Genomic DNA, 25,526 nt, shown 5'->3' on the forward strand with positions numbered 1-25,526 from the left:
CTGGGAAAGCAAGGTTCCACACAGAACAGACCTGCTGAAGGGACAGCTATAGGGTCCACACACAGACAGACATACACATACTGGGCTCGTGGGGACGACCCCTGGCACCTGCCACCAGCAAAGACCCAACAAAGGGCCGAGGATGGTTAAGTTAAATACAAATATAATAAATTAACATACCTATGCTTCCAGTACAAATCTATACATTAGGCCTATATGGGTTTCAAAGACTGCATTTAAGTAGGTTTCCAAAGGCACTGTTACAACGGCTGACTGTTTTCTTTTCCCCTTCCCTTCTTTTTTCACACGGGACACTAGAGAGAGTGATGGTAGAAACAGCAGAGAGCGAGGGAGAAGAAGGAGCCAAAACTGAAACATTGTCGATTTTTCCAGTTTTATGTTTTTGAGTAGAGCCCTTGGTTTTAACAAACCAAGTCGATGCAATGGCGATGAAGCGAATTACATGACAACGCGGAAAAGCATACAGATGTGCATGAAAGGCAGTTTGAATTCAGCGATGTTACCAGTGAAACCCAACATAACCAGTAGCGACTAGCTGTAGTTCTAGAAAAATATTTCTACATTCAGGTTTCCTCAATAAAAAATTTAAAACAATTGCAACCAGGTTGGATTTTTTTAAAAGCACATGAGCTTTTGATAGTTATAGAAACATAATCAAACCCTGTTGGAATTGTGTTTCTTCATTGAGTCAAGCCTTGGTGTAGAAACGCCGTATAGAGACCATTTGCTCTCTCTCTCTCAGCGAAGGGACCCGGCCAGTTCCACCTGGGTCGTATGTTTACCATCTCTGAACGGGACCACACATTTGGTCTAGTGAAAGTGACCCTGGCCTGTGGATCCAGTGCCTGGGAGGGTTAAGGAGGACAAGAGCACAGGACAGGCAGTGATGTGACTAGGCCCTGAGGGGAGAGGGGATGAGGCGTGCGTTCATACTCAGCAGCTAGAGGACACAGACAGCCACACTGACAAGGTGGTTACACAGAGTCCCATTCAGACAGCCACACTGATGATGTGGTTACACAGAGTCCCATTCAGACAGCCACACTGACAAGGTGGTTACACAGAGTCCCATTCAGACAGCCACACTGATGATGTGGTTACACAGAGTCCCATTCAGACAGCCACACTGACAAGGTGGTTACACAGAGTCCCATTCAGACAGCCACACTGACAAGGTGGTTACACAGAGTCCCATTCAGACAGCCACACTGACAAGGTGGTTACACAGAGTCCCATTCAGGCAGCCGGTAATGGATAACCGTCTGCCGGTCTGCGCTGGTCCGCAGCATGTTGTCCAGCACTTCGCGCACATTGATGAGGGCGTCCGTGCTGCAGTGGCCGTTGGCCAGAGGGAGTGGCTGCTGTTCTGAGGGGGCCAGGACCGAAGAAGAGAAAAGAGAGGAGGAGGGGGGGGTAGAGGGGGAAGAGAAGAGGCCGGACGAGACTTGAGCCACTGTGTTGGAGGAAGAGGAGGGGTTAGTAGTTGTCTGGCTAGACAGAGAGTAAGGCAGATGGTCTGGATCTTCCAGCAGTTTGAGGATGTCATAGTAGTCCTGGTGGTCGCTGTTGATTAGAGTCGGACTGTCCAACCGTTGCTGTGTTTGTATCTGCTGTGGCGACTGTAGCTGTGTTTGTATCTGCTGTGGCGACTGTAGCTGTGTTTGTATCTGCTGTGGCGACTGTAGCTGTGTTTGTATCTGCTGTGGCGACTGTAGCTGTGGTTGTATCTGCTGTGGCGACTGTAGCTGTGGTTGTATCTGCTGTGGCGACTGTAGCTGTGGTTGTATCTGCTGTGGCGACTGTAGCTGTGGTTGTATCTGCTGTGGCGACTGTAGCTGTGTTTGTATCTGCTGTGGCGACTGTAGCTGTGTTTGTATCTGCTGTGGCGATTGTAGCTGTGGTTGTATCTGCTGTGGCGACTGTAGCTGCTGTGGCTTTGTCAGTGGTGGCAGTGGCTGTAAAGGTTGCTGCAGTTTGTGTGCAGTGTTCTGGGCGGCGAGCTCGCTCAGCAATATCAGAGAGTCCAGGCCAAAGCCGTCTCTGGTCAGGCAGTCGAGGACCAGGCCTTTCTCTTTGCTGTCTGGGGAGGGAGAGGGGCTCACCGTCAGGTCTAAGACCTCCTCCCCGGTCCGAGGGGGCTTGGAGGAGGAGGAGGGGTCGGGCTGCAGGAGGGGCAGGGAGGGGAAGTGGTGGGGGAAATTGGAGAAGTGGGAGGTGGGGCTGGCCATGCTGGGGAGCTGGTTGACTGGACCGAGCTGGGGTTTGAGCTGTGAAGGTTTGGGCTGGAGTAGAGGCCTGACCTGTAGAGGATTGGCCTGGGCCAGGCTCAGGCGCTGGGTCTTGAGGCCCTGGCTGAGGCTCTGCGACAAGTTCTGGTTCTTGAAGCTGTGGTTCAGGGTCTGTCTCTGGCTGTAAAGCTTGGCCAGCAGATGTTGGTTCTGAAGCTGCCGCTCCTCGGCTAGCCGCTGCTCCTGGGCGCGCTGCTGCTCCTTCTCCTTGCGCCTTCTCTTCACCTCCTCGTCCATTTTGAGAAGTTCCTGCCGCACTCGGGCCACACAGTTCTCTGGGATCTTGATACCTAGGGGAGAAAGAGAGGGTATTATGTTTTTTTTTTACCCCATTTTCTCCCAATTTCATGGTACCCAATTGGTAGTTACAGTCTTGTCTCATCGCTGCAACTCCCGTCCGGACTCGGGAGAGGAAAAGGTCGGGAGCCGTCCGTCCTCTGAAACACAACCCAACCAAGCCGCACTGCTTCTTGACACAATGCACATCCAACCCGGAAGCCAGCCGCACCAATGTGTCGGAGGAAACACTGTACACCTACCTGGCAACTGTGTCAGCGTGCACTGCGCCTGGCCTGCCACAGGAGTCGCTAGTGCGCGATGGGACAAGGACATCCCTGCCGGCCAAACCCTCCCCTAACCCGGACGACGCTGGGCCAATTGTGCGCCGCCCCATGGGTCTCCCGGTCGCGGTCGGCTGCAACAGAGCCTGGACTCGAACCCAGAATCTCTAGTGGCACAACTAGCACTGCAATGCAGTGCCTTAGACCACTGCACCACTCGGGAGGCCACGAGAGTATTATGTTAACATTTGTTTATACAAGTCGATAATTTGGCTCAGTTGGTTGGAGCATAATGCTGTTGTGGCGTTTGATTTTGGCAACCGAAAAACCCATTTTTCAAGACATTACCTCTGATTCCCTTTCACAGAACCACACTTTGGTGATGGTGTGTGTGTGGGTTGTATGGAGTTGTTTAGTACTCACCGACTTGCTTGTTACTATTTTTGGTTTTGAGGCGTACGATCTGAAGGATGCTGGAGCAGGTGATGTCAGAGACCACGTCGGCCACATACTTCCAGACGCGCAGTAGCGCACCACACAGCATGTGGTACTGGCGCAGACGCATTCCCTGCAGACACTCCTGACCCTCCTCAATCTTCTTACACTTCCCGTTCCAGTTAGCATGGCTACATTTCCCAAAGGAGAAGTTGAACTGGCTCTCCCAGCTGTCTTTGGCTTGGTCTGGAGTCACCTAGGATGGGAACACAACACACAAGTCTTATGTTAAAGTGTTGAGTGCTGGTTTTTATATTGGACCTTAGACAATACGCAGGACTGTTCTTCCTGTTTCACTACTGTTTATTCCACTAGAGGGCAGCATACACCACACAAAAAACATAAAACATTTCCTGCCAAACAACAAAGACAAATCTTGTTGCCATGCGAGTGGAAACCTTCTATTGTGTGCATGTCAGTGAACCCTATAGCTGTTCCTTCCGCCAAACAACAGACTTCTGTCCGTGTGTGTCTGTGCGTGTCAGACTGAGTCATACCTTGTGGTAGCGTAGCTGCAGGTTATCCAGGCTCTCTGGGTGGGCCTGCTTGCCGATGTTGGGCTTGTAGACGATGAAGTTCCTCCCTCGACCCTGCTCCGCCAGCAGCACACACGGGTGGTTCCCCCGCAACTGAGGAACACATAGGAGATGGAAATGTCTTTAAAGTTCTGTAAAATACTTTCATGTGTTTTCCTCTGGCCACGATTGAACTCCATCTGTACAATTGTTTTAAACCACAAATAAATCAAATCAAAAAAGAGTCGGAAGATTTAAAGTAAGTTCAAATGGGAACCTGGCAGTGTTGAAGTGTTTGCCTGGTGGGACTATAGAAGACTCATTTCATTGTTGAATTGTATTATGAACCAAGTGAATTTAACTACAGTATAATTAAGAAAACTCAACATCAGGAAGGAAGAGGCTGTGTATATTGTTCACTCTAGCCACTACAATTAATACTGAACAAAATCCGAGTTAAGCTCCTTCTTCAGGTTCAAAACATGTATACTTTCATCCTACTCCCTTGATGTGCGATGAAAGAGCCACACTCCAGAGAGCAGAACAGAGGCACCTGGACGCTTCTGAACTGTCATTCACCCCTGGGAAATAACCAGTCTGGAAGCTGTTCTAGCTCTGCTTGAGCCCTGGGGAGGTACAGGTACTCACAGTATCATACGCTTCCTGATGCGTCTGTGTGCGTGCTGGGACATGCAGAGTGTCTCTCTGTCCTCTACGGTAGCCAGCTAGACTCACCTTGTGGGAGAGGTAGAAGCCCTCGTCAGGACTGTTGAGGTTCTGGACCTTCTCATAGGCCTCCTCCCAGGGCATACCTCTGTCCACGCTGATCTATAGGGGTGACATGCAGAGGACAAGGGTTATCGGTTAGAGGTCAGAATAGCTGCCCTATGGAAGAACACTATGCAGCGAATACCCACTGTGGGCACGATTCAACATTCCCAACACATACGCGGAAATCTGTGCGGGCACACACACATACACAGCTCTTTGTATCCTCTTTGTATCAGGGGCTCAGAGGCCAGCCAGGGGGGGTTGGCATGAGTTGGGAGTCTACATGTGCTTTACCGGTCCTGGCTGTGTTGGTTAAAAATGTACACTCTAGGTTATCCTGCAGTGACGGCCAGGCAAGGCAGGGAGCCCGAGACACCTGTAATGATACTTTTTCAGCGTTCTGCTACTCTCCCTCCATCTGGCTAAATGTGATGTTCACCATCCAACCACAGGCAGATGAAATGTTAACATTTTAAATCTCGATATACCTGCTTGTGCAGAGCGATTCATGCTTTTTGAAGTTGGCTCGGTGTCGGTTCAATTCTTAAAAAAGAATAGCTTTTTTTGATATCAACAATTTAATTATTTCTTATTCATTATGAAATAGTCACATACAAATTATTTTGGAGATTTTTTATGGAAATTCCAGAGCAAGGAAATTGAACACTCAATTACCAAAACATAGAAAATAGGAAATATTTTTACTTAGTTTTATTTGAATTCATTTTGAATTCCTAAAAGTGATCATCTCATCTCTGCCTGTAGCAGCCAGCCCATCTAACGTTATCTCTGTGCTTCCCATACTGCACTGCAGGGCTGTAAAACTCATTCCATGGAGGGCAGGTTTTTGGTTGCCCTAGACAACCAGGTATGGGAAGTTCCATACTAATTAGTGACCTTAATTCATCAATCAAGTACAAGTAAGGAGCAAAAACCCGCAGACACTCGGCCCTCCGTGCAATGAGTTTGACACCTGTGCTGTACTGTCTTTAATCATCCTTTTTTAGCTAGGCTAGCCTGCCCAAGTATGCTGCAGAGCTGTCTGACAAAATAATTTGACTAGTTCTTCAAAGTAGCTCTCTCGTCATTGTGTACATTCTTCTCTCATGCGGTCTGTATGTATCTAACCTAACGTAATGAAAAATGAATCCTGTCAGAGCAGGAAAGATCCGGGCAATGGATTATGGTCAATGTAGTTCATTACCATGTTTCTGTGCTAAACTAGGTTATTTGCTTACTGAAAACTACAACTCCCTTTAGCCCAGCATCCCACGTAGTACTTGATTTCTTCCGTGAATGATTTGATTTCTCTCTAGAGAAATGGCACGCTGGGCACACAAAAAAAATAACTAAATGTAATTCACGCAAGTGATCCGACGTTGGTCAATTAGTTGTTTAATAACTGAAACCCCTCTGAAATGTTGGTTAAATCGCTCAGCACTAAAAACTGTATCCAGGAGTCAGAGTACTGAATAACAAAGTGGAGGATAAATCTGTCGAGTACGTTATATCACCTCTCTGGCTGCGTAGGCAGGAAACACTGCTTTCTTGTTGTTTCACGGCAGTGGTGGGTAGTGTTTTAAAAAAAATATTTAGTCTTATTGAAACTTTACATCTATTTTTCAGACCAGAGAACCAGCCCAAACAGCAGCACTCATTTAGTTACAAAACAAAGATCAACATGCAAATCTATATGAGGTGCCTGTCAAATATAGCGAGATAATTCGATTGTACAATAATGTGCCAGTGTACCATGGGAGTACCTTGTAGAGCACGACCTGTCCGTCCTGGGGGTTTCCCACTGTCATGAAGGTCTCTTGCTTCTCCTCGTAGATTTCATCATTACCTGGGGCCAGATCTGACAGACAGGACAGGACACATAGTTCTAGTCAGGAGACATACCTAGCATCTCTATACAGAGACTCGGTACCATCCCAAACCATCAGCCTCATGCTGCTGTTCATAGAAAGACATTCTAGGAAGGCCAAATGCAGTAGGCAGGTAGATTTATTTTAATATATGGAGGAGTATATACTGTATGGCGTAGTAGTCACATACAATAGAATGCAGCCTTTTGTTCTAATAGTGTGGAGAGTTATTTAGCTTTACAACCTATGGGAAAGGGCACCATTTTATTCAGTCATGTTTTAAGCGTGAGTGTTGGACTCCATACCTAGGATTCCCATGTCGTATTTGCCCTCCTTCTTGTCCTTCTCGATCAGGTAGTCAAAGTTGTCGGTGAAGTACTGGAACAGAGAGTTCTGCTTGTGGACCTCCAGGCCCAGGATCCTGTTGAGGAACTTGGTGATGCTGCAGTCTTTCTCAGTGCTGAGACCAAACCGTGGCTCCTTGCAGAAGATACCCACGTCCATCATGCCATGCTTCATGTCTGAAACGGGTAATACAACAATTATTTCAATGTAGCTTTGGACTTGCATAATGTTTGGAACAATTTTCTACATGCACTCAACATACCTCTGAAGAACAGAGCATCACCCCCGGGGTAACCTTTGGGAGGGGACACCTTGCTCTCGATGTGGCCCAGGATGGCTTTGGTGATCTTATCCAGAGCCTTGGTACCGTACTGCAGAAACACACGGCAGGAAACCAGGTCATCTAACAGGTCAGCGCTCCCTCCCCCCAGAACCTCCAACACAACCAATCACACCTAATGCCAAATTGGGCTTCTGTACAAGAGGAAGCATGATCTTGCATGTAATAGTTCTAGCCAGCCCTGACCTTGTTTTCAAAGTTGTATTTGCTCAGGTCTCTGGACTCTGTGGCTCTCCTGTCACCGTGGGTCAATGCACCCTGGACACAGAAACAGGAACAAACAGTTAGCTTTACAGCCTTATGTCACGGACTGATAACACACCAGTTACAAACGCACAACTTTCTCAACTGCAGCAGACAGGTAAAGCATAGAGACAGTGAATTGACATGACTGCCAAGACATTGAGTGTTGTGCACAGATTGTGACTGAAGGTCCACTTGAAGCCAGCAGCTGCTTTAGCTGGTGCCCACACAAAGGAATGTTCTGAGATAAAAACAAAGGGATGTTTCTGCCAGATATGAGATCACTGCTGATCTGGAGGGAGCCAAACAAAGGTAGAGGCTGGGAAGGAGGGAAAGAAGAGAAGCTGGGCCTTGGGCATGACGTATCCCATTCTGAGACTGGATTACCGCACAGGCCTGGCAGAGACAACACACACTTTCTGGAACCCCCCCTTCCCTCCGGAGAGACAAGGAAAATAAACGACTGGAGTAAAGAGATTACAATGAAATATGGAAAACTGTCTCATAACTACCCAGACATGGGTGCGTTCCAATGTTTGATAACCTTATTATTCAGACCAAATGAGGATCTGAGGAATTTCCTGGGTTTGAAATGTTGTGTGAAAGGTGTTTGTGACCTTGAAAGCATCTGGTCAATGGGACAGTGGTGGGGAAGTAAACGGACTACTGGGAGAAAGACAGCCCCCAAGTAATAAGCTCAGCAGTTCAATCTTCACTCTAATAAAATGAGGATTTATTACACATGTAGTTCTGGGATTCCATAGTAGATAGATCAGACTGTAGTAAAGGAGGCTGCAACAGCACGTACCAGGCTCTCCAGTCTCTTGGCCACAATGGAGGCGAAGCGTCTTTCCCCGGCCAGCTCAGAGATGAGGAAGATGTACTCTGGAGCCGTCACCTGGTTAGAGCGATGGGTACGACCTGGAGGACCACACACACAGAGGAGGAAGATCAGTCAGAACAGGCAGACTCTGAGGAACTATACTCAACAAATATAAATGCAACATGTAAAGTGTTGGTCCAAAGTTTCATGAGCTGAAATAAAAGATCCCAGTAATATTCCATACGCACAAATTTGTTTACATCCTTGTTAGTGAGCATTTCTCCTTTGCCAAGATAATCCATCCACCTGGCAAGTGCCGCATATCAAGAAGCTGACTAAACAGCATGATCATTACACAGGTGCACCTTGTGCTGGGGACAATAAAAGCCCACTCTAAAATATGCAGTTGTGTCACACAACACAATGCCACAGATGTCTCTAGTTTTGAGGGGCATGCAATTGGCATGCAGACTGCAGGAATGTCAACCAGAGCTGTTGCCAGAGAATTGAATGTTCATTACTCTACCATAAGCCGCCTCAAAAGTTATTACAGAGAATTTGGCAGTACGTCCAACTGGCCTCACAACTGCAGACCACTTGTAATCACGCCAGCCCAGGACATCCACATCCGGCTTCTTCACTTGCGGGATGGTCTGACACCAGCCACCCGGACAGCTGATGAAACTGAGGAGTATTTATGTCTGTAATAATCTGCTTTTGTGGGGAAAAACTCATTCTGATTGGCTGGACCTGGCTCCCCAGTGGGTTGGCCCTCCCAGGCCCACCCATGGCTGCGCCTCTGCCCAGTCATGTGAAATGCATAGATTAGGGCCTAATGGATTTATTTCAATTCACTGTTTCCATATATGAACTGTAACTCAGTAATATCGTTGAAATTATTGCATGCTGCATTTATATTTTTGTTCAGTATAGTAGTGTACAAGAGGGAAAAGCTAGAAAAATAAGATATTGGTTTGTGGGGTAGATTGATTTCAATGAACAGAGGATAATGTCAGCAAATGTGGATTTCCTGGCTAACCCGTCTCTGAACTGTGTTTCTTCTAGAGGTCTTCACAGATCCACCTGTACCCGGGACACAAGCGGGTCGGATGCAGAATTCTAAATTATGTCGTCACGGGACTGTGTCAGATCTGATAACATTGTCACAGGTCTCGGGTACGTGTAATTTTAACTGACATGTCCAGGTGGGCCCGTACAGATCTGAAAGTGACTGCTGCAGTAGAGAGAGCGAGAGAGATACCTTTCATCATTTATGCTGCTGCTCTTGCTTTTCACGAGAGTGAAGCGTGTAGCTTGCTGTTGGCCAATCATGAGTCATCAAAACGGCAATAGGTTACAGTCATAGAGCATCACTCCATGTGTGGCAAAAGTGAGGAGATATCTAATCAATGGAAGATGGAATTAAAAGTTAAAGGAGAAGGATAGGCTACAATGACCAAGAGCCAAACAGGTAGGCTGCTATTTAATATTCTGAATGGAGTTGTTATTTGTAACTGTAAGATGAGAAAGCGCATGCACTGCAGCCTCAGTTAGCCCAGCTAGCTAGCTTAACTAGCTTCTCCCAGTTGGATGCAATCAAGATAGGTAGTATGTGATCATACTCAATGATAAATAACCTAGCTATGGCAGCTATTAGTCTACTATAGTGCGAGTCAGCTTGGTTGCAGTGTCTCGCTCCCACCTCCCTGTGTCAATCCCTCACAGTACGGCCACTCTCCGCCTGCTAGAGTGGCACCTCTCTCCCTCTCTCACTTCACCAGCTCTGGTCTGCTGCTTCCCCCAGACTTAAATAAATGGATGCATATTGAATCTGGGTGTGAAAGCCCCAGGTTCATTTCAGAATGGGTCCAAGTTTCCACTCACCACATCTTTTTCCTGGAACAATCGTACCATATCTAAACCCGTCATTCAAGTTCCAAGTTCTAACTTGGATCTTAAAGTGGAAATCCTAGGCCACCTAAATGTGTGTGCGTGCGTGTTTTGCTGTTGTGAGTGTAAACAGTGTCTGTCAATCAGGCCCACACATGCCAACCCATGCAGTGAGTTCAGCTCCCCAAGGGAGCGCGGCTAACAGGAAGGAATTACAGGCAGTTAGCTAATTGCAAACAATTCATTCACGGCCCACGATGTGTGCGTGCACACGCCCGCTTTTCCACTGTTGTTATTGGGTGCAAAATTATATCTAGCAGACTGCAACGGAGATTAATAATAATATTATTCTAATTTAGTCCAACACACCTCTCTCCCTGCAGCCAGACAAAACTGCAACACCTCCAAGTAAAGTTTCACAACACCATTATAAAAGTGACTCATTCCAATGATTAGAATGTATCGCATCCTAATACAAAATATATTTTAATTTGATATACATCAAATGATTAAATCTGTCTTTAGGCAAGGCAATTCGAAGAGGCAGCCAATACTAATGTCATGACATTTTATCAGGCTAGCGTGTAACATTTCTAGCAGGGTGGACTGTGTGAAGACAGACGTCTGTGTGACAGTGTGTGTAACCTGCATTGAGGAGAGTCCAACTCTGACCCTGACCCCTAAAGGCGTCAGCATGCTTCAGTTCGGCTGTTACCGAGTCGAACTCCATGAACCGAACGAGTTTGCGCACATACTCCTTTAAAAGACCTTCGCTTGAAAAACTGGAAAAAATAAGCAATATTAATGTTTGTCCATTTAAAGATGCCGTTGCCAATATACACTTCCTCAAAATAGTTATAATTCATCTAAGATAATTAATTACAGATTTCTGGAGTTATGACGTTTTTGCAGAGGAGATCTTAGTCGCGCAATATTACATCCAGGTTGCATCACACCCGGCTGTGATTGGGAGTCCCATAGGGCAGGGCGCACAATTGGCCCAATGTTGTCCAGGTTTGGCCGGGGTAGGCCGTCATTGTAAATAAGAATTTGTTCTTAACTGACTTGCCTAGTTAAAGGTTAAATAAAAATAATACAAAATGTATCTAACTAAGATGTTTGGTGCAGTATTATTTCTCAATTAAAAAATGTGCATGAAAACGAGTCGTCTCTCATTGAATGACAAATACTAAATTGAAGAATCCATACTGTTGACCAATCACCAACGAAGGGGCTTCGGCTTGCCTCGAGAAAATGTGTTTTGTGCCCAAACAGCCAAAAAAAGTCCAAAACATCACTAAATGTTGTCATAATATATGCTCAAACTCCTCTGAACTGCTTTGGCTGGGAAGCATGCAGACACCTTAAGCTTAACAGACCCCTGACCTTTAACCCCTGGTAGTCTCCAGACTCACCAAACTGCTGGATGGCTCTGTCTGCACTCCAGGGCAGCTCTAGGGTTATGTGGACCCTCCGACGCTGGTTCTTCACCCGCTTGTCTGCCTGCAGGGAGATGCCCGAGCTGGCTGCCTCCGAGATGATGGCCACCATCTGGGAAGGCAAGAGGGATGGAGGAGAGGAAGATAACAAACCACTGTAACACTGCAATCCAGAACATAGAATAATGCCATCATATCGGGTCAGAACATAGAATAATGCCATCATATCCGATCAGAACATAGAATAATGCCATCACATCGGGTCAGAACATAGAATAATGCCATCACATCGGGTCAGAACATAGAATAATGCCATCATATCGGGTCAGAACATAGAATAATGACATCATATCGGGTCAGAACATAGAATAATGCCATCATATCCGGTCAGAACATAGAATAATGCCATCACATCGGGTCAGATAATAGAATAATGCCATCACATCGGGTCAGAACATAGAATAATGCCATCACATCGGGTCAGAACATAGAATAATGCCATCATATCGGGTCAGAACATAGAATAATGCCATCATATCCGGTCAGAACATAGAATAATGCCATCATATCTGGTCAGATCATAAAATAATGCCATCAAATCCGGTCAGAACATAGAATAATGACGTCAGAACATAGAATAATGCCATCACATCCGGTCAGAACATAGAATAATGTCATCATATCGGGTCAGAACATAGAATAATGCCATCACATCCGGTCAGAACATAAAATAGTGCCATCATATCCGGTCAGATCACAAAATAATGCCATCAAATCCGGTCAGAACATAGAATAATGACGTCAGAACCTAGAATAATGCCATCATATCCGGTCAGAACATAGAATAATGCCATCATATCGGGTCAGAACACAGAATAATGCCATCATATCTGGTCAGATCATAGAATAATGCCATCATATCTGGTCAGATCATAGAATAATGCCATCATATCTGGTCAGATCACAGAATAATGCCATCATATCCGGTCAGAACATAGAATAATGCCATCACATCCGGTCAGATCATAGAATAATGCCATCATATCTGGTCAGATCATAGAATAATGCCATCATATCTGGTCAGAACATTGAATAATGCCATCATATCCGGTCAGAACATAGAATAATGCCATCATATCCGGTCAGAACATAGAATGCCATCATATCGGGTCAGAACATAGAATAATGCCATCACATCCGGTCAGAACATAAAATAGTGCCACCATATCCGGCCAGATCATAAAATAATGCCATCATATCCGGTCAGAACATAGAATAATGACGTCAGAACCTAGAATAATGCCATCATATCTGGTCAGAACATAGAATAATGCCATTAATCTGGTCAGAACATAGAATAATGCCATCTTATCGGGTCAGAACACAGAATAATGCCATCATATCCGGTCAGAACATAGAATAATGCCATCATATCTGGTCAGAACATAGAATAATGCCATCATATCTGGTCAGATCATAGAATAATGCCATCATATCTGGTCAGAACATAGAATAATGCCATCATATCCGGTCAGAACATAGAATACTGCCATCATATCGGGTCAGAACATAGAATAATGACATCATATCGGGTCAGAACATAGAATAATGCCATCACATCGGGTCAGAACATAGAATAATGACATCATATCGGGTCAGAACATAGAATAATGCCATCACATCGGGTCAGAACATAGAATAATGCCATCATATCCGGTCAGAACATAGAATAATGCCATCATATCTGGTCAGAACATAGAATAATGCCATCATATCTGGTCAGAACATAGAATAATGCCATCACATCCGGTCAGAACATAGAATAATGCCATCATATCTGGTCAGAACATAGAATGCCATCATATCTGGTCAGAACATAGAATAATGCCATCACATCCGGTCAGAACATAGAATAATGTCATCATATCTGGTCAGAACATAGAATAATGCCATCACATCCGGTCAGAACATAGAATAATGTCATCATATCTGGTCAGAACATAGAATGCCATCATATCTGGTCAGAACATAGTGTCACAGGATCATGATTTTCTAAGCAAGAATAAACAAACACAGTTTGAGTGAGATCCTTCGACACACATGTAGAATGGTTCTAGTGTCCAGTGTCTCACCTTCTCTCCACACATGAAGCGGTCCTTCTCCTTGAGGTTGATGTGGTCTATGGTATGGCTCTGCTCTGCACGCGACTCGTAGCGCACGCTTCCATCAGGACGCCGCACCACGCGACCCTTACGACCCGTCATCTACAACATAGGTCGTCAATGAGTGCCTCAGAGCAAAATTTAACAATCAATCACAAATCTCTAAACAGGAAACATACCGGTACTCATCTCACATTTGTCTGATAGAGCCCTCACTATGTACTCTCTGACATAAGGTTATGTGGCGCCTGCCCAGCCCGGTAACAGAGGTGTACGTACCTCCGATACCATCTCTGGTCCTCCAAACTGGTCAATGAGCTCGTCCAGAGTGTTCAGAGGTAGTTCCTTTCCCAGGTCAGCGATCTTGTTCAGGAGGCTCTGCTTCATCTTCTCTATACTGGCTTGAGGAACCCAACCAACCCCAGACAGACAGATTCATGTTAACGACTGTTAACAGGGTCAGTCACAAAGGGAGCGAGCATGGTAAAATGTCCCCAAATGTCAGCTAAGTGCTTTTACTGTCTGTGTGTATGAGAGTACAGTGGACCTAAAATGCATGTTTCTTTATTGTAATTTTCTTTGTCTTAAATTATTGACTAGACTTCAACACAAGGTGTGCATTGCATAACATACAGAGTATATAAAACATTAGGAACACCTTCCCAATAATGATTTGCACCCCCTTTTGCCCTCAGAAGAGCCTCAAGGTGTTGAAAGCGTTCAACAGGGATGCTGGCCCATGTTGACTCCAATGCTTCCCGTAGTTGTGTCAAGCTGGCTGGATGTCCTTTGGGTGGTGGACCATTCTTGATACACACGGGAGACCCAGCAGCATTGCAGATCTTGACACACTCAAAACGGTGCGCCTGGCACCTACTACCATATACCGTTCAAAGGCACTTAAATATTTTGTCTTGCCCATTCACCCTCAATGGCACACGCATACACAATCCATATCTAAATGCTTATTTAACCTGTCTCCTCCCCTTCATCTACACTGAAGTGGATTTAACAGGTGACATCAATAAGGGATCATAGCTTTCAGCTGGTCAGTCTATGTCATGGAAAGAGCAGATGTTCTTAATAGTTTGTACACGCAGTGTATATTTTTACCTGTGGATCAATTTTGGTCTGAACCAATTCAGAAATATTGCTAAAAGGAGAGTGGAAATCTAGTACCTGTGTGACAGCTGGTGTGCTGGACGAAGATGACGTCATCGTTATTGTCCATCAGGGAGTCTGGCGAGGAGTTGGAGTCGGTGTCCATGCCGTCCGTGTCCGTGCTGCTGTCGTCACTGATGTTGATCACGCCCCCCAGATGCACCATGGTGTGCTTTGGGAATTTGGGCTGCCGGCCCCTGGGCTTACCTAGTGGACAGAACACACACATGAGCTAATTCAGACTGTGGCTCAGTGGCTTTACCTGAATAGTACATATTGAGACTGACTGGATATGAAGTCAATTAAATTTGACATAAGCCACCATAAAGAAATCTGGTCACAAATAGAGTTGTTATTATTATCATTACAGGGTTCTCCCCTGGATTTGTTAACAAGGCAGTGCTGCTGAGTACAGTGGGGATGGGGGCAGTGCCCACCTTTGCACTTAGTCCAAAGTTTTCTTTGGACTAAGTGCAGAGGAACCCAGAGTTTTTACTATTTTAGTTAACGTACGTTTTCTCTTGTTTCCACGCGCCTTCTCTCTCCTCTGCTTCTCTGAGGGAAAGTGTTTCTGTACCAGAGCTTTGAACACACCCCTGAGGAGAAAAGACCAGACACAAACATACAGATGTTATCTTCTCAATCTAACACCGTGGAAGGCTGACAGAATGTCAAGACAGTTCTGACAGGTTATAGAGATGAGTGACAAGCTCTGATTGGCCTCATCATATGCATTTCATGTCTCCCAGGTTCAGATGGTCCAGGCAGGCAGGCAGACACACAGCGTTATTTCCAGCCTGACACACAGATATGCTGCCGGTTTAACTCGATTGCAGGAACAGATCTGGGATCAGCTTACCCTCCCTAAATCCTAGTCTTTAACCATTAGCGGGGAAACAGCTTAACTGACTTTGGATCAGTGTCTAAGGGCAGATTTCTCATACACCCTCAGGTAGTGTGTACTGAAGAAGAAAAGTGAAGGGTTCAGACTGAACCTTTGACTGCAGCTGGAGAGTGACAAATGGAGTGCTGTCTAACCAGGAAGTGGTCATTCACCCGGCAACAAACAAATGATTTGTATGAAAACCACAGGCGCGTCAGGCTGGAAATCCCCGGTTACACTAGATGGAAGCTGTGGTGGTGTGTGTCAGAGTTGAATCAGGGCTTAGCCAAAAATCTATTTGCTCTAATACTATACTTACCCAAGGCTTCAGAGACACATGGGCACAGACACACGCACTTACTCTGCTGCAGATACGAATCTGTCCAGGTGCCCATCGTTCTCATCCAGGACCTCTCTGGTTCGGGCCTCTCCTGTGGACTGTAGACCAATCACGATGCACTGGGAAGGGGAGAAACAAGACACATGAGCAGAGCGTCACAGTAACACATACCAACCTGGAAAAAACATTAAAACATGGCTCTATTTCCTTTATGATTTTCTTTGTCCAATCAAATGCTTATATAATTGTGATAATGCCTCTTGGCCAGAGATTCCCATCTAAATGACACTCTGGTGTGGAAAATGCTGAACCCCCATGATAAAACATCTATATTTAAAGGTTTAATAGACAAACAATAGACAGATGCATATGGGGAGATAGACACGTTCCTCTGAGAGGTTTGTACCAATCTGCCAACCTCCTCAAGAGCAGGCATAAATACTCGTGCTTATCTGTTTGTTCTCCAAGTGTTCCGGGCCTCTGATAAAAACATTTAATCAATGTTGTCAAGAGCACTTGGGTCAGAGTGAGCCTTATATTAAATGTATTGATAATTTGAAACCATTGATGGCTGAATTTAAAGCCATTGACCCTTGGCCTCAGGGAGGTCATCTAGGATACCAAGTTCTGCTTTATGGTGACTCCTCTTGGAAGTCAATCAGAGGCTGAGTACAGATTTAAAGGGGGCCAAGAATTTTTATCTTAAAAATTGATGATAAAATAAAGGCTGAATAAATGAACATAAATGCTGGTCAGTCTCACCTTGCCAGCTTTCAGTTCTTTCTTGGCCAGCTCCACCAGGCAGCGAACCTTGGCGGCGATGCAGAGGTATTTGAAGAAGCGCTGGTGAGACGACCAGAACTGACCCCACAGGGACTTCCTGCTGACCAGACACAGCTCGTCCGCTGCACGCATGAACACGGCCAGCGCCTCCGCCCACTGAGGAGGACAAACATATATAGGTCAGTCTCCTTGCTCTTTACAAGCTCGTCATCTTAGCCTAACAGGGTAGTACTGCACTCTTGCAATTTACAAAAATCTGACAACTTTCTACATACACATACAGATAATCTCACATCATCATGTGTTTTAACACTCTAATATTATCAGGTCCAACAGAAATATGTGCAATGACTTTGATGTGGAAAATATTAAGACCTGCACACTGTCTCCAGAACTAAGGCTTAAGTGCAAAAATAAAGATGTTTAATTTGGACATCACTCTACATTCTGGTCTTTATAATCCTGTGCTATTTATTCGTAGGAAATGTTCACATGGTATATGTAATAGCAAAGATTTTGATACTTCTCTGTCCACTCCTGTACTTCAATCACGTACTTGTTTGCATGTGTAGATTTGTTCACTAGATCATGTGACATATGTAATTAACCTCCAATAGAAGCTTAGCGTGTGTGCTCACCAGTCACACTGATGATGGCTTGATGCCAAAACCTTTCTATTTTGTTTTCACCTCTTATTTATGCACTTTTCTACACAGTATAAATTATTTATGCACCATGATGTCCCACTAAAACATACTTTCTTTGCATTTCAGCCTCAGTTTTGGATTTATTCCTCTTTTTTGAACAGTGTGTGGGTCTCAACCTCTTCCAGCTTTCATTTCAATGACTTTTGTGTCATGTCTTGACTTCTGTTTTCAAACGTATCAACGCTGCAATGCATCACTTCTCACTTCTAAGACTAATGTTTTTGATCTACATTGTCCTTATCCAAATAAACTTAGCAAATAAATTAAATCAACACGCACACACTATCAAGTCAGTCTTACCAGTTTGGCAGCTTTGTTGTAGACCAGTTTGAAGTCGTCATCCAGGCCGATCTCCTCAATGCGGAAGGACACCCCTGAGAAGCTCAGCTGCCGGGCGATGTACATCCCACTCACCTTCATGTCCATGGCAACAATCTCCATGGCGCCTACACCCCTGTCAATCAAAAATCAAAGCCACAGGCAGCCTGTCAGCGATGCTGAATCCTGGAAGCCAGGACTGGTCTGGTACCCACAACATTACGAGATGTCATTCTCACAACATAAATAATCATAAACATTTGAATAATATGATACAGGTAATACAGTGACATAAATCAGGTAAATGACGTGTGGAATAAGGTCAGACCTCTTCTCGATGGCGTGCAGGAAGTCGTCAAAGGTCTTGAAGGGCGTGCCCTCGCCCCAGATCCCCAGGCGGCTCATATAGATCATGTTCTTTGGCTCAGAGGCACCTGGAGGGAGACAGAGAAGCAGGGTGAGATGTTGATACAGAGAGAGAGAGAGAGCGAGAGCAGGTGAGAGAGAGTAGCGAAGAGACAGGGAGAGAGAGGAAGAGGGAAGACAAATACAGTCTGAATAAGATTGAGAAAGGGAAACAGAGATTGGAACAGGAAGACAAACAGTTCTAAAGTACAGGTATTGTAAGAAGGAGCGATAGTGAAAGAGAAGACAGAGGTTCAGGTACAGTGTGAGAAAGGCCCACCTGTGGCACTGGCGTAAACCACCCTGGCCAGTGGCAGGTTGTGCTGCAGGTCCAGCACGGCCTTGCCCATCTTGGTGGACGTAGCATTCTTGGCCTTGTGGCATTCATCAAACACAATCTAGGAACACAGTCAAGGGCAAAGTACTGCAGCTACAATATGAACTGTAAACATTGAGTGATGTATGCTCTCCTATCACTAGTTACTGGGCTAGATGCCATGCTAGAACTGACAGAAGTGGCAATATCATCCAAACTATTGATCAAGTATGTTCGCATTTTAGAGTTTGGGGTTAGTCATTATTAGCGGATAACAGATGCAGTACATCCATTCTTCTAAAATGGCCAGCTAGATACTTCAGGTAATGGTGGTCATTGAGCAAGGTGATAATGTAGTATACAAGGATACAACTCCATCAAAGCCGGTCTTGCACCAGTCCAGGATCTGCTTGAGTCTGGTGCGGTGCTGCCCCCCTGCTTGGCTCTCCCCAATCAGTGCAGAGTATGTCGCAAACAGGACTCCTTCTGAGGTAGCTGTGTCTCCATACTTTATCTACAGGGAAATAACATAATCACAGGTTTCGCCAGGGAAAGACATTAGGTAAATCTGATGGATATGGATGACTGAGAACAAATATTGTTCTGGAGTGTGGTTTGCTTTTCCTTAAACACTCACCTTGTTTAAGGCATGCACAGGAATGGTGGGAGCATCTATGTCTTTCAGATCTCTCTCTGCGTCGTATTTCAGGTCATTGGATACACTGAACCTGTGTGGGGAAAGAGGAGAACGAGTGCATCTTTACAAACAATGGTGGAGCACAACTGAATAGGTTTGTTTTACAGTGATGGTTTCTAACGCAGGTCACAAAGGCCCCTTCCTGAAGCAATATCCACTACAACTAACGTTTTACAATCAAAACCATTAAATCTAAATCTGTTAGACAGGGAGACCCGCACCTACGTACTGGTAGGAGAAACCTATTAGGTAGGGAGAAACAGAGCTAGGCTGGGTAATGCATTGGGTGGAGTATCTAGTGTCTTACCATAGCGCTTTCTTCCTTCCCTTTAGGTAATTCTCCAGGATGATGCCGGCCACCGTGCGGCCCTTACCTACTCCGGCACCGTCTCCTATTAGGAAGCCTGCTCTCTGGTTGTTCTGCAGAATTACCTCGTGTTGCTGGGAGCACACAGGGAGCACAGCGTCACTCATGTGTCCACGCAAGTAGAAACACTAACACTTCACATTCTAGTCATCTAGTAGACACTCTTATGAAGACCGGCAATTAATAAAACAGTAATCCCATTGAACAAACGTCTTACACAGAAAGATATCAAAAGCACAGCTGAAGTAGGTAATACAGCAGAAACAGTTGTTTAAAACCAATGTATACTCTATCCTTTTTTGCATGACCCACATACTGTAGTTCCCAAGAACAAACTTGTTCCTGTCAGACCAGATGTGTGAGGTCAGGGGTCAGAGGTGATAGAGTGGTGTGTTACCTGGCATGCGTAGATGATGGCCTCTAGCTGCAGGGCAGAGAGCAGGCCACAGTTGATGGTGGAGTCAGGAATGGACAGAGTGTAGGTGATGTCAGGTGGAGGGACGCTGGACAGCGTGTTGGTCTCCACCACTATGTCTGGGTGGGAGATCCCTATGGTGGCTGAGGAAGGACAAAATAGTTTAAAGATTGAATAGACAGACTACTGCAAAATAATAATTCCTTCCACAAAGGAAACCAATAAGAGAGGATAAATAGGTTGTGTCTTGAGAGTAGTGCAGGGCAGCGTACATTTGGATGGTTTGTAGTCAGCGTAGGTGTCTACATGTCCCAGCTCCTCTGTCTCTTCCTCCTCCTCCTCTGCCTCCTCTTCTGCCGGAGTCTGGTTTCTCTGAGCCTGCAGAAGCAAGGGACACAGGTCATTTAGTTAATATCCTGTACATTACTGGTCTCCTCGCCGTCTACACTGGTATGATACAACTGGACAGGTGAAAAGCAAATGCCCGTTTTCTTTTCAGATCAGTGCAGATGAGGAAGAGATGTTAGTAAAATATCCTCAACCAACTGGACAAGATAGATGTGAGGTGAAATGAACAAACAAAATATTTGTGGATGGTTACAGGTCAAAGGGTGGAGAGACTGCTAATTGGACATAATTAACCTAATAAGGTAAATTCATTAATGTCAATGGGAGCCTGATTGGACATCAGATCATTAGCCTTCAGTGTTTCGGAAGGACTCAGAAGAGCAAAGCCTCACAGGAAGATTATTTTGACAAAGAAGTTACCAAAACCAACTGCTTTACTCAATATATTATTTCAAAAACTGTTTTTGGAACGTCCGCAAAAATACAGCAACAATTCACTCGAATTAAAACATTTATGCCGGGGCCTCCCGAGTGGTGCAGCCGTCTAAGGCACTGCATCGCAGTGCCAGAGGCGTTACTACAGACCCGGGTTCATTCCTGGGCTGTGCCACAACCGGCCGTGGCGGGGAGTCCCATAGGACTGTGCGCAATTGGCCCAGCTCCGTCTGGGTTAGGGGAGGGTTTGGCGGGTGGGTCTTCACTTGGCTCATCGCACTCTAGCGACTCCTTGTGGCGGGCCAGGTGCCTGCAGGCTGACTCCAGTCGCCAGTTGAACAGTGTTTCCTCCGACACATTGGTGCGGCTGGCTTCCGGTTTAAGCTGGTGGGTGTTACTGAGCGCGGTTAGGCGGGTCATGTTCTGGAGGACGCATGACTCCACCTTCGACTCCCGAGCCCGTCGGGGAGTTGCAGCGATGAGACATGATCGAAAAAGGGGGTAAAAAAAATGACAAATAATAATAACATTTATGCCAATCTCATTTTGAATTTAGTGCCGCATATTTAAAACGATGCAGTCAGTGTTGGCTCCATCTCCACATTCTTATGCCCTCAGTCAGTCACTTGACTAATTTAGTTCTGATTAGATTTGAAGGGTTGAGGCTACCTGGTATCCTCCCAAAGGTGGGGTGCTGATAATGGCAGAGATATCCTCCAAACTGTTCAAACCCTGAAACCTGTTGACATTCAGCTGCAGGGAGAACAAACAAAAAACAAACACAAACTAATGAAAATATGCCAGTCACACAGTGGTGAGTGAGTGTATGTCATGAATGTGGGAACATCTGGAAACACAACATGAGAGAGAGTGATGAGTCATCTTGTCAGTGACAGCCAACTACATAATGGATAAAATAATAACAGAACCTATATGAAAAATACAAAGACTCAAACGCTCCCATTTCTGACTTTATTTGCTACCATGCTCTCTTTACAGAGATGGGTTGTAAACTTATCTGACCCCTAGAGGCAACATTTGCCAACTGCACATGATGTGTATTTGAGAATTGCTGTTTATTGTTAAGCACACAGACACCTGATCTTGTTTTTAGAGTGAGTGTGTATGTGTGGGTATGAGCATAGTGGTGTTAGTTATCTAGGTAGTAGTGTGTGGTGAAGTATGTACAGTGCCGTCAGAAAGTATTCACACCCCTTTACATTTCCACAATTTGTTGTGCTACAGATTTTTGGTCAATGGCCCACTACACACAATACCACATAATGTCAAAGTGGAATTAAGTTTTTCAAAATGTTCACAAACTAATACAAAAATAAAAAGCTTAAATGTATTTTTATTTTATTTATTTAACTAGGCAAGTCAGTTAAGAACAAATTCTTATTTTACAATGACAGCTTAGCCCGGCTAAACCCTCCCCTAACCCGGACTACGCTGGGCCAATTGTGCGCCGCCCTATGGGACTCCCGATCACGGCCGGTTGTGATACATCCCAGGATCGAACCAGGGTCAGTAATGCCAACTCTAGCACTGAAATGCAGTGCCTTAGACCTCTGCCCGGGAGTCAGTAAGTAATCAACCCCTTTATTGTGGAAAGCCTAAATAAGGAGTAAACATTTGCTTAACAAGTCCCATAATAAATGGAATGTTTAATATGATTTTTGAATGACTACCTCATCTCTGTACCCCACACATACTCCACAATTATCTGTAAGGTCCCTCAGATGATCAGTGAATTTCAAACACAGATTCAAGCACAAAGACCAAGGAGGTTTTCCAATGCCTCGTAAAGAAGGGCACCTATTGGTAGATGGGTAAAAAATGAACAAATCTAACATTGAATATCCCTTTTGAGCATGATGAAGTTATTAATTACACTTTGGATGGTGTATCAATACACCCAGTCACTACAAAGATAGAGGTGTCCTTCCTAACTCAGTTGTCAGAGAGGAAGGAAACTGCTCAGGGATTTCACATGGTGACTTTAAAACAGTTACAGAGTTTAATGGCTGTGATAGGATGGATCAACAACATTAACCTAATTGACAGAATAAAAAGAAGGAAGCCTGTACAGAATTCCTAAACAAGCATCCTATTTGCAACAAGGCACTAAAGTATTGCCACAAAAAATATGGCAAAGCAATTAACGTAACGGAGCTAAGCATAGGCAAAATCCTAGAGGAAAACCGGTTTCAGTCTGCTTTCCACCAGACACTGGGAGATGAATTACATTTTCAGCAGGACAATAACCTAAAACACAAGGCCAAATCTAAACTGGAGTGAATGTTCGTGAGTGGCCGAGTTACAGTTTTGACTTAAATCTACTTGAAAATCTATCCCAAGATGTGAACATGGTTGTCTAGCAATGATCAACAACCAATTTGACAGAGCTTGAAGAATTTTGAAAAGAATAATGGGTGAATGTTGCACAATCCAGGTGTGGATTGCTCCTAGAGACTTACACAGGAAGACTCACAGCTGTAATGCTGCCAAAGGTGCTTTTACAAACTATTGACTCAGAGGTGTGAATCCTTATGTAAATTACATATTGCTGTATTTCATTTTCAATGCATTTGAAAACATTTCTAAAAACATGTTTTCACTTTGTCATTATGGGGTATTGTGTGTAGACGTGTGAGAGAAAAAAATTGATTTAATACATTTTGAATTCAGGCTGTAACAAGAAAATGTGGAATATGTCAAGGGGTATGAATACTTTCTGAAGGCAGTTATGCATGTTTCGTTGTTTTGTGTGAGAAAAAGAAAACGGCTTATGTGTTTTTTCTGACGTGTTTATTTCTGTGTGAGTGTGTATGAGTGAGACATAAAAAAGTGAGAGTCTCTCTCTATGTGTGTGTGCACATTGTCAGGTCCCCTCACCTCCAGCTGGCTCTGTGCTGGTGTGTTTATGTCCCATATCGTGGGCACGTGGGCCAGGTTATCTGTGGGGATGAAGGCCTGGGCATCGGCGTACTCTGACAGCGAGTCGGCCGGAGAGGAGAACAGAGAGTTGGAGAGGTCATCGATGCAGGACAGGTCCTGGAAACAGAGACAGGGCAACAGACAATATGTTAGTTCATTCTCTCCTTTCTGGATCAAGTTAGTGCTGCTGGCACCTTTTTATATTGCAGCAGATTCCATGGGGTATAACAAGGACAGTTGTTTATCTTTGTACTGTGGGGTTATTCCTTGGTGTTAACCATTGTTGTTACAAAAAAAATATCCAATGCCAAAGAGCACACACTGTACAATCAAACTGCTTCCAGTATGTTTTGAATATTCATTATGCAACATATTATGCATGATGATTTTGTGACAACAAATTTGACCTAAATCTTATTCTACAAGCATAACAGAGGAGTTGTGCTTCTCATACAGAGGTTATGGGAGGGACATGACGACACACTAGGCCTGGTCCTCAGCCAACATAACACTCTCTCTGGAGAGCATAGCCTAATTAGACAGATGTGAATGTGTGTGTGGAGCGCCTGTGTATCTCATTTCAGGCATGGCTGCCTTCCAGACCCTCTTCATTCATATTGTAGAGGCTCCATTTGCCATGTTCACTAACTACCTCCCACAGGCACCCCCTGAGACCTATAAACATGGACCCAGAGAGAGGGTGGGAGAGAGAGACAAGCCCCATGGAGGAGATGCCATGTCCTTTCCAACACTGTGTGTGTGTGTGTGTGTGTGTGTGTGTGTGTGTGTGTGTGTGTGTGTGTGTGTGTGTGTGTGTGTGTGTGTGTGTGTGTGTGTGTGTGTGTGTGTGTGTGCGTGTGTGTGAGAGAAAGAGTGTGTGTGTGTGGTGATGTAATACACACGTGTGCTTGTAAATGTATTTGAGTGCGTTTATGTACTGTATGTGTGAGTGCGTGCTTAAATACAAGTGTTGGTAACTATGTGTATAGTGTTCCCACAGTATGATTGGCTGGTCGGTCATTGGTAGAGGCTCCCACACCCCCACACTTCAGTTCAGTGGAACCACCCAGAGGCCAATGCATCAACTTAGCCCAGCGTTGCATAACAAGAGCAGGGGCTCCAACCACAGATGACCCAGCAGCCTAAGTCAGATATACACCATGGAATAAAACACTATCTAATATCAAAGGACTGTCTAGGGACAGCAGGTAGGACACCCTGTCCAGCACAGTAAGAACCTACAGCAGAGCATACACTCAAAATGAAAACATGCTCGTCGCACAAGCTGTTACTGAAACATTTTCCACGGTCAATAAGAGTACAGTTGTGCTGTGTCCATTACTAGATCATGTGGGAAGAAGGGGCCTAGACAGAGTGACTACACTCTACATACTACAGAACATACACTATGTATACAAAAGTATGTGGACACCCCTTCAAATTAGTGGATTCGGCTATTTCGGCCACACCCGTTGCTGACAGGTGTATAAAATCGAGCACAAAGCCATGCAATCTCCATAGACAAACATTGGCAGTAGAATGGCCTTACTGAAGAGTTCAGTGACTTTCAACGTGGCACCGTCACAGGATGCGTCCTTTCCAACAAGTCAGTTTATAGAATTTCTGCCTGGCTAGAGCTGCCCCGGTCAAC

At 45.0% G+C, this 25,526-nt stretch overlaps 1 protein-coding gene across 3 annotated transcripts in view; it reads right to left on the minus strand.

The window, feature by feature from the left end:
- Positions 1 to 297: 297 nt before the first annotated feature.
- sbno2b (strawberry notch homolog 2b) overlaps positions 298 to 25,526 on the minus strand; it is a 102,855-nt gene continuing 77,626 nt past the window's right edge. For all 3 annotated transcript variants that reach the window (XM_029696017.1, XM_029696018.1, XM_029696019.1), the window contains 26 exons: positions 23,834 to 23,992; positions 21,605 to 21,688; positions 20,425 to 20,530; positions 20,135 to 20,295; positions 19,678 to 19,811; positions 19,311 to 19,401; positions 19,044 to 19,187; positions 18,638 to 18,755; positions 18,281 to 18,386; positions 17,935 to 18,088; positions 16,907 to 17,083; positions 16,166 to 16,263; positions 15,435 to 15,517; positions 14,940 to 15,128; positions 14,040 to 14,161; positions 13,731 to 13,862; positions 11,575 to 11,710; positions 8,255 to 8,367; positions 7,390 to 7,461; positions 7,126 to 7,234; positions 6,824 to 7,039; positions 6,414 to 6,508; positions 4,615 to 4,707; positions 3,862 to 3,993; positions 3,293 to 3,560; positions 298 to 2,599 (listed from right to left, as the gene is read on the minus strand). In XM_029696017.1, coding sequence (XP_029551877.1) covers positions 1,242 to 2,599; positions 3,293 to 3,560; positions 3,862 to 3,993; positions 4,615 to 4,707; positions 6,414 to 6,508; positions 6,824 to 7,039; positions 7,126 to 7,234; positions 7,390 to 7,461; positions 8,255 to 8,367; positions 11,575 to 11,710; positions 13,731 to 13,862; positions 14,040 to 14,161; positions 14,940 to 15,128; positions 15,435 to 15,517; positions 16,166 to 16,263; positions 16,907 to 17,083; positions 17,935 to 18,088; positions 18,281 to 18,386; positions 18,638 to 18,755; positions 19,044 to 19,187; positions 19,311 to 19,401; positions 19,678 to 19,811; positions 20,135 to 20,295; positions 20,425 to 20,530; positions 21,605 to 21,688; positions 23,834 to 23,992 — 4,650 coding nt within the window. In that variant the 3' untranslated portion in view covers positions 298 to 1,241. The remainder of the gene's footprint in view (positions 2,600 to 3,292; positions 3,561 to 3,861; positions 3,994 to 4,614; positions 4,708 to 6,413; positions 6,509 to 6,823; positions 7,040 to 7,125; positions 7,235 to 7,389; positions 7,462 to 8,254; positions 8,368 to 11,574; positions 11,711 to 13,730; positions 13,863 to 14,039; positions 14,162 to 14,939; positions 15,129 to 15,434; positions 15,518 to 16,165; positions 16,264 to 16,906; positions 17,084 to 17,934; positions 18,089 to 18,280; positions 18,387 to 18,637; positions 18,756 to 19,043; positions 19,188 to 19,310; positions 19,402 to 19,677; positions 19,812 to 20,134; positions 20,296 to 20,424; positions 20,531 to 21,604; positions 21,689 to 23,833; positions 23,993 to 25,526) is intronic.

This window comes from Salmo trutta, chromosome 17 (genome assembly GCF_901001165.1).
Source record: "Salmo trutta chromosome 17, fSalTru1.1, whole genome shotgun sequence".
Taxonomy (NCBI): domain Eukaryota; kingdom Metazoa; phylum Chordata; class Actinopteri; order Salmoniformes; family Salmonidae; genus Salmo; species Salmo trutta.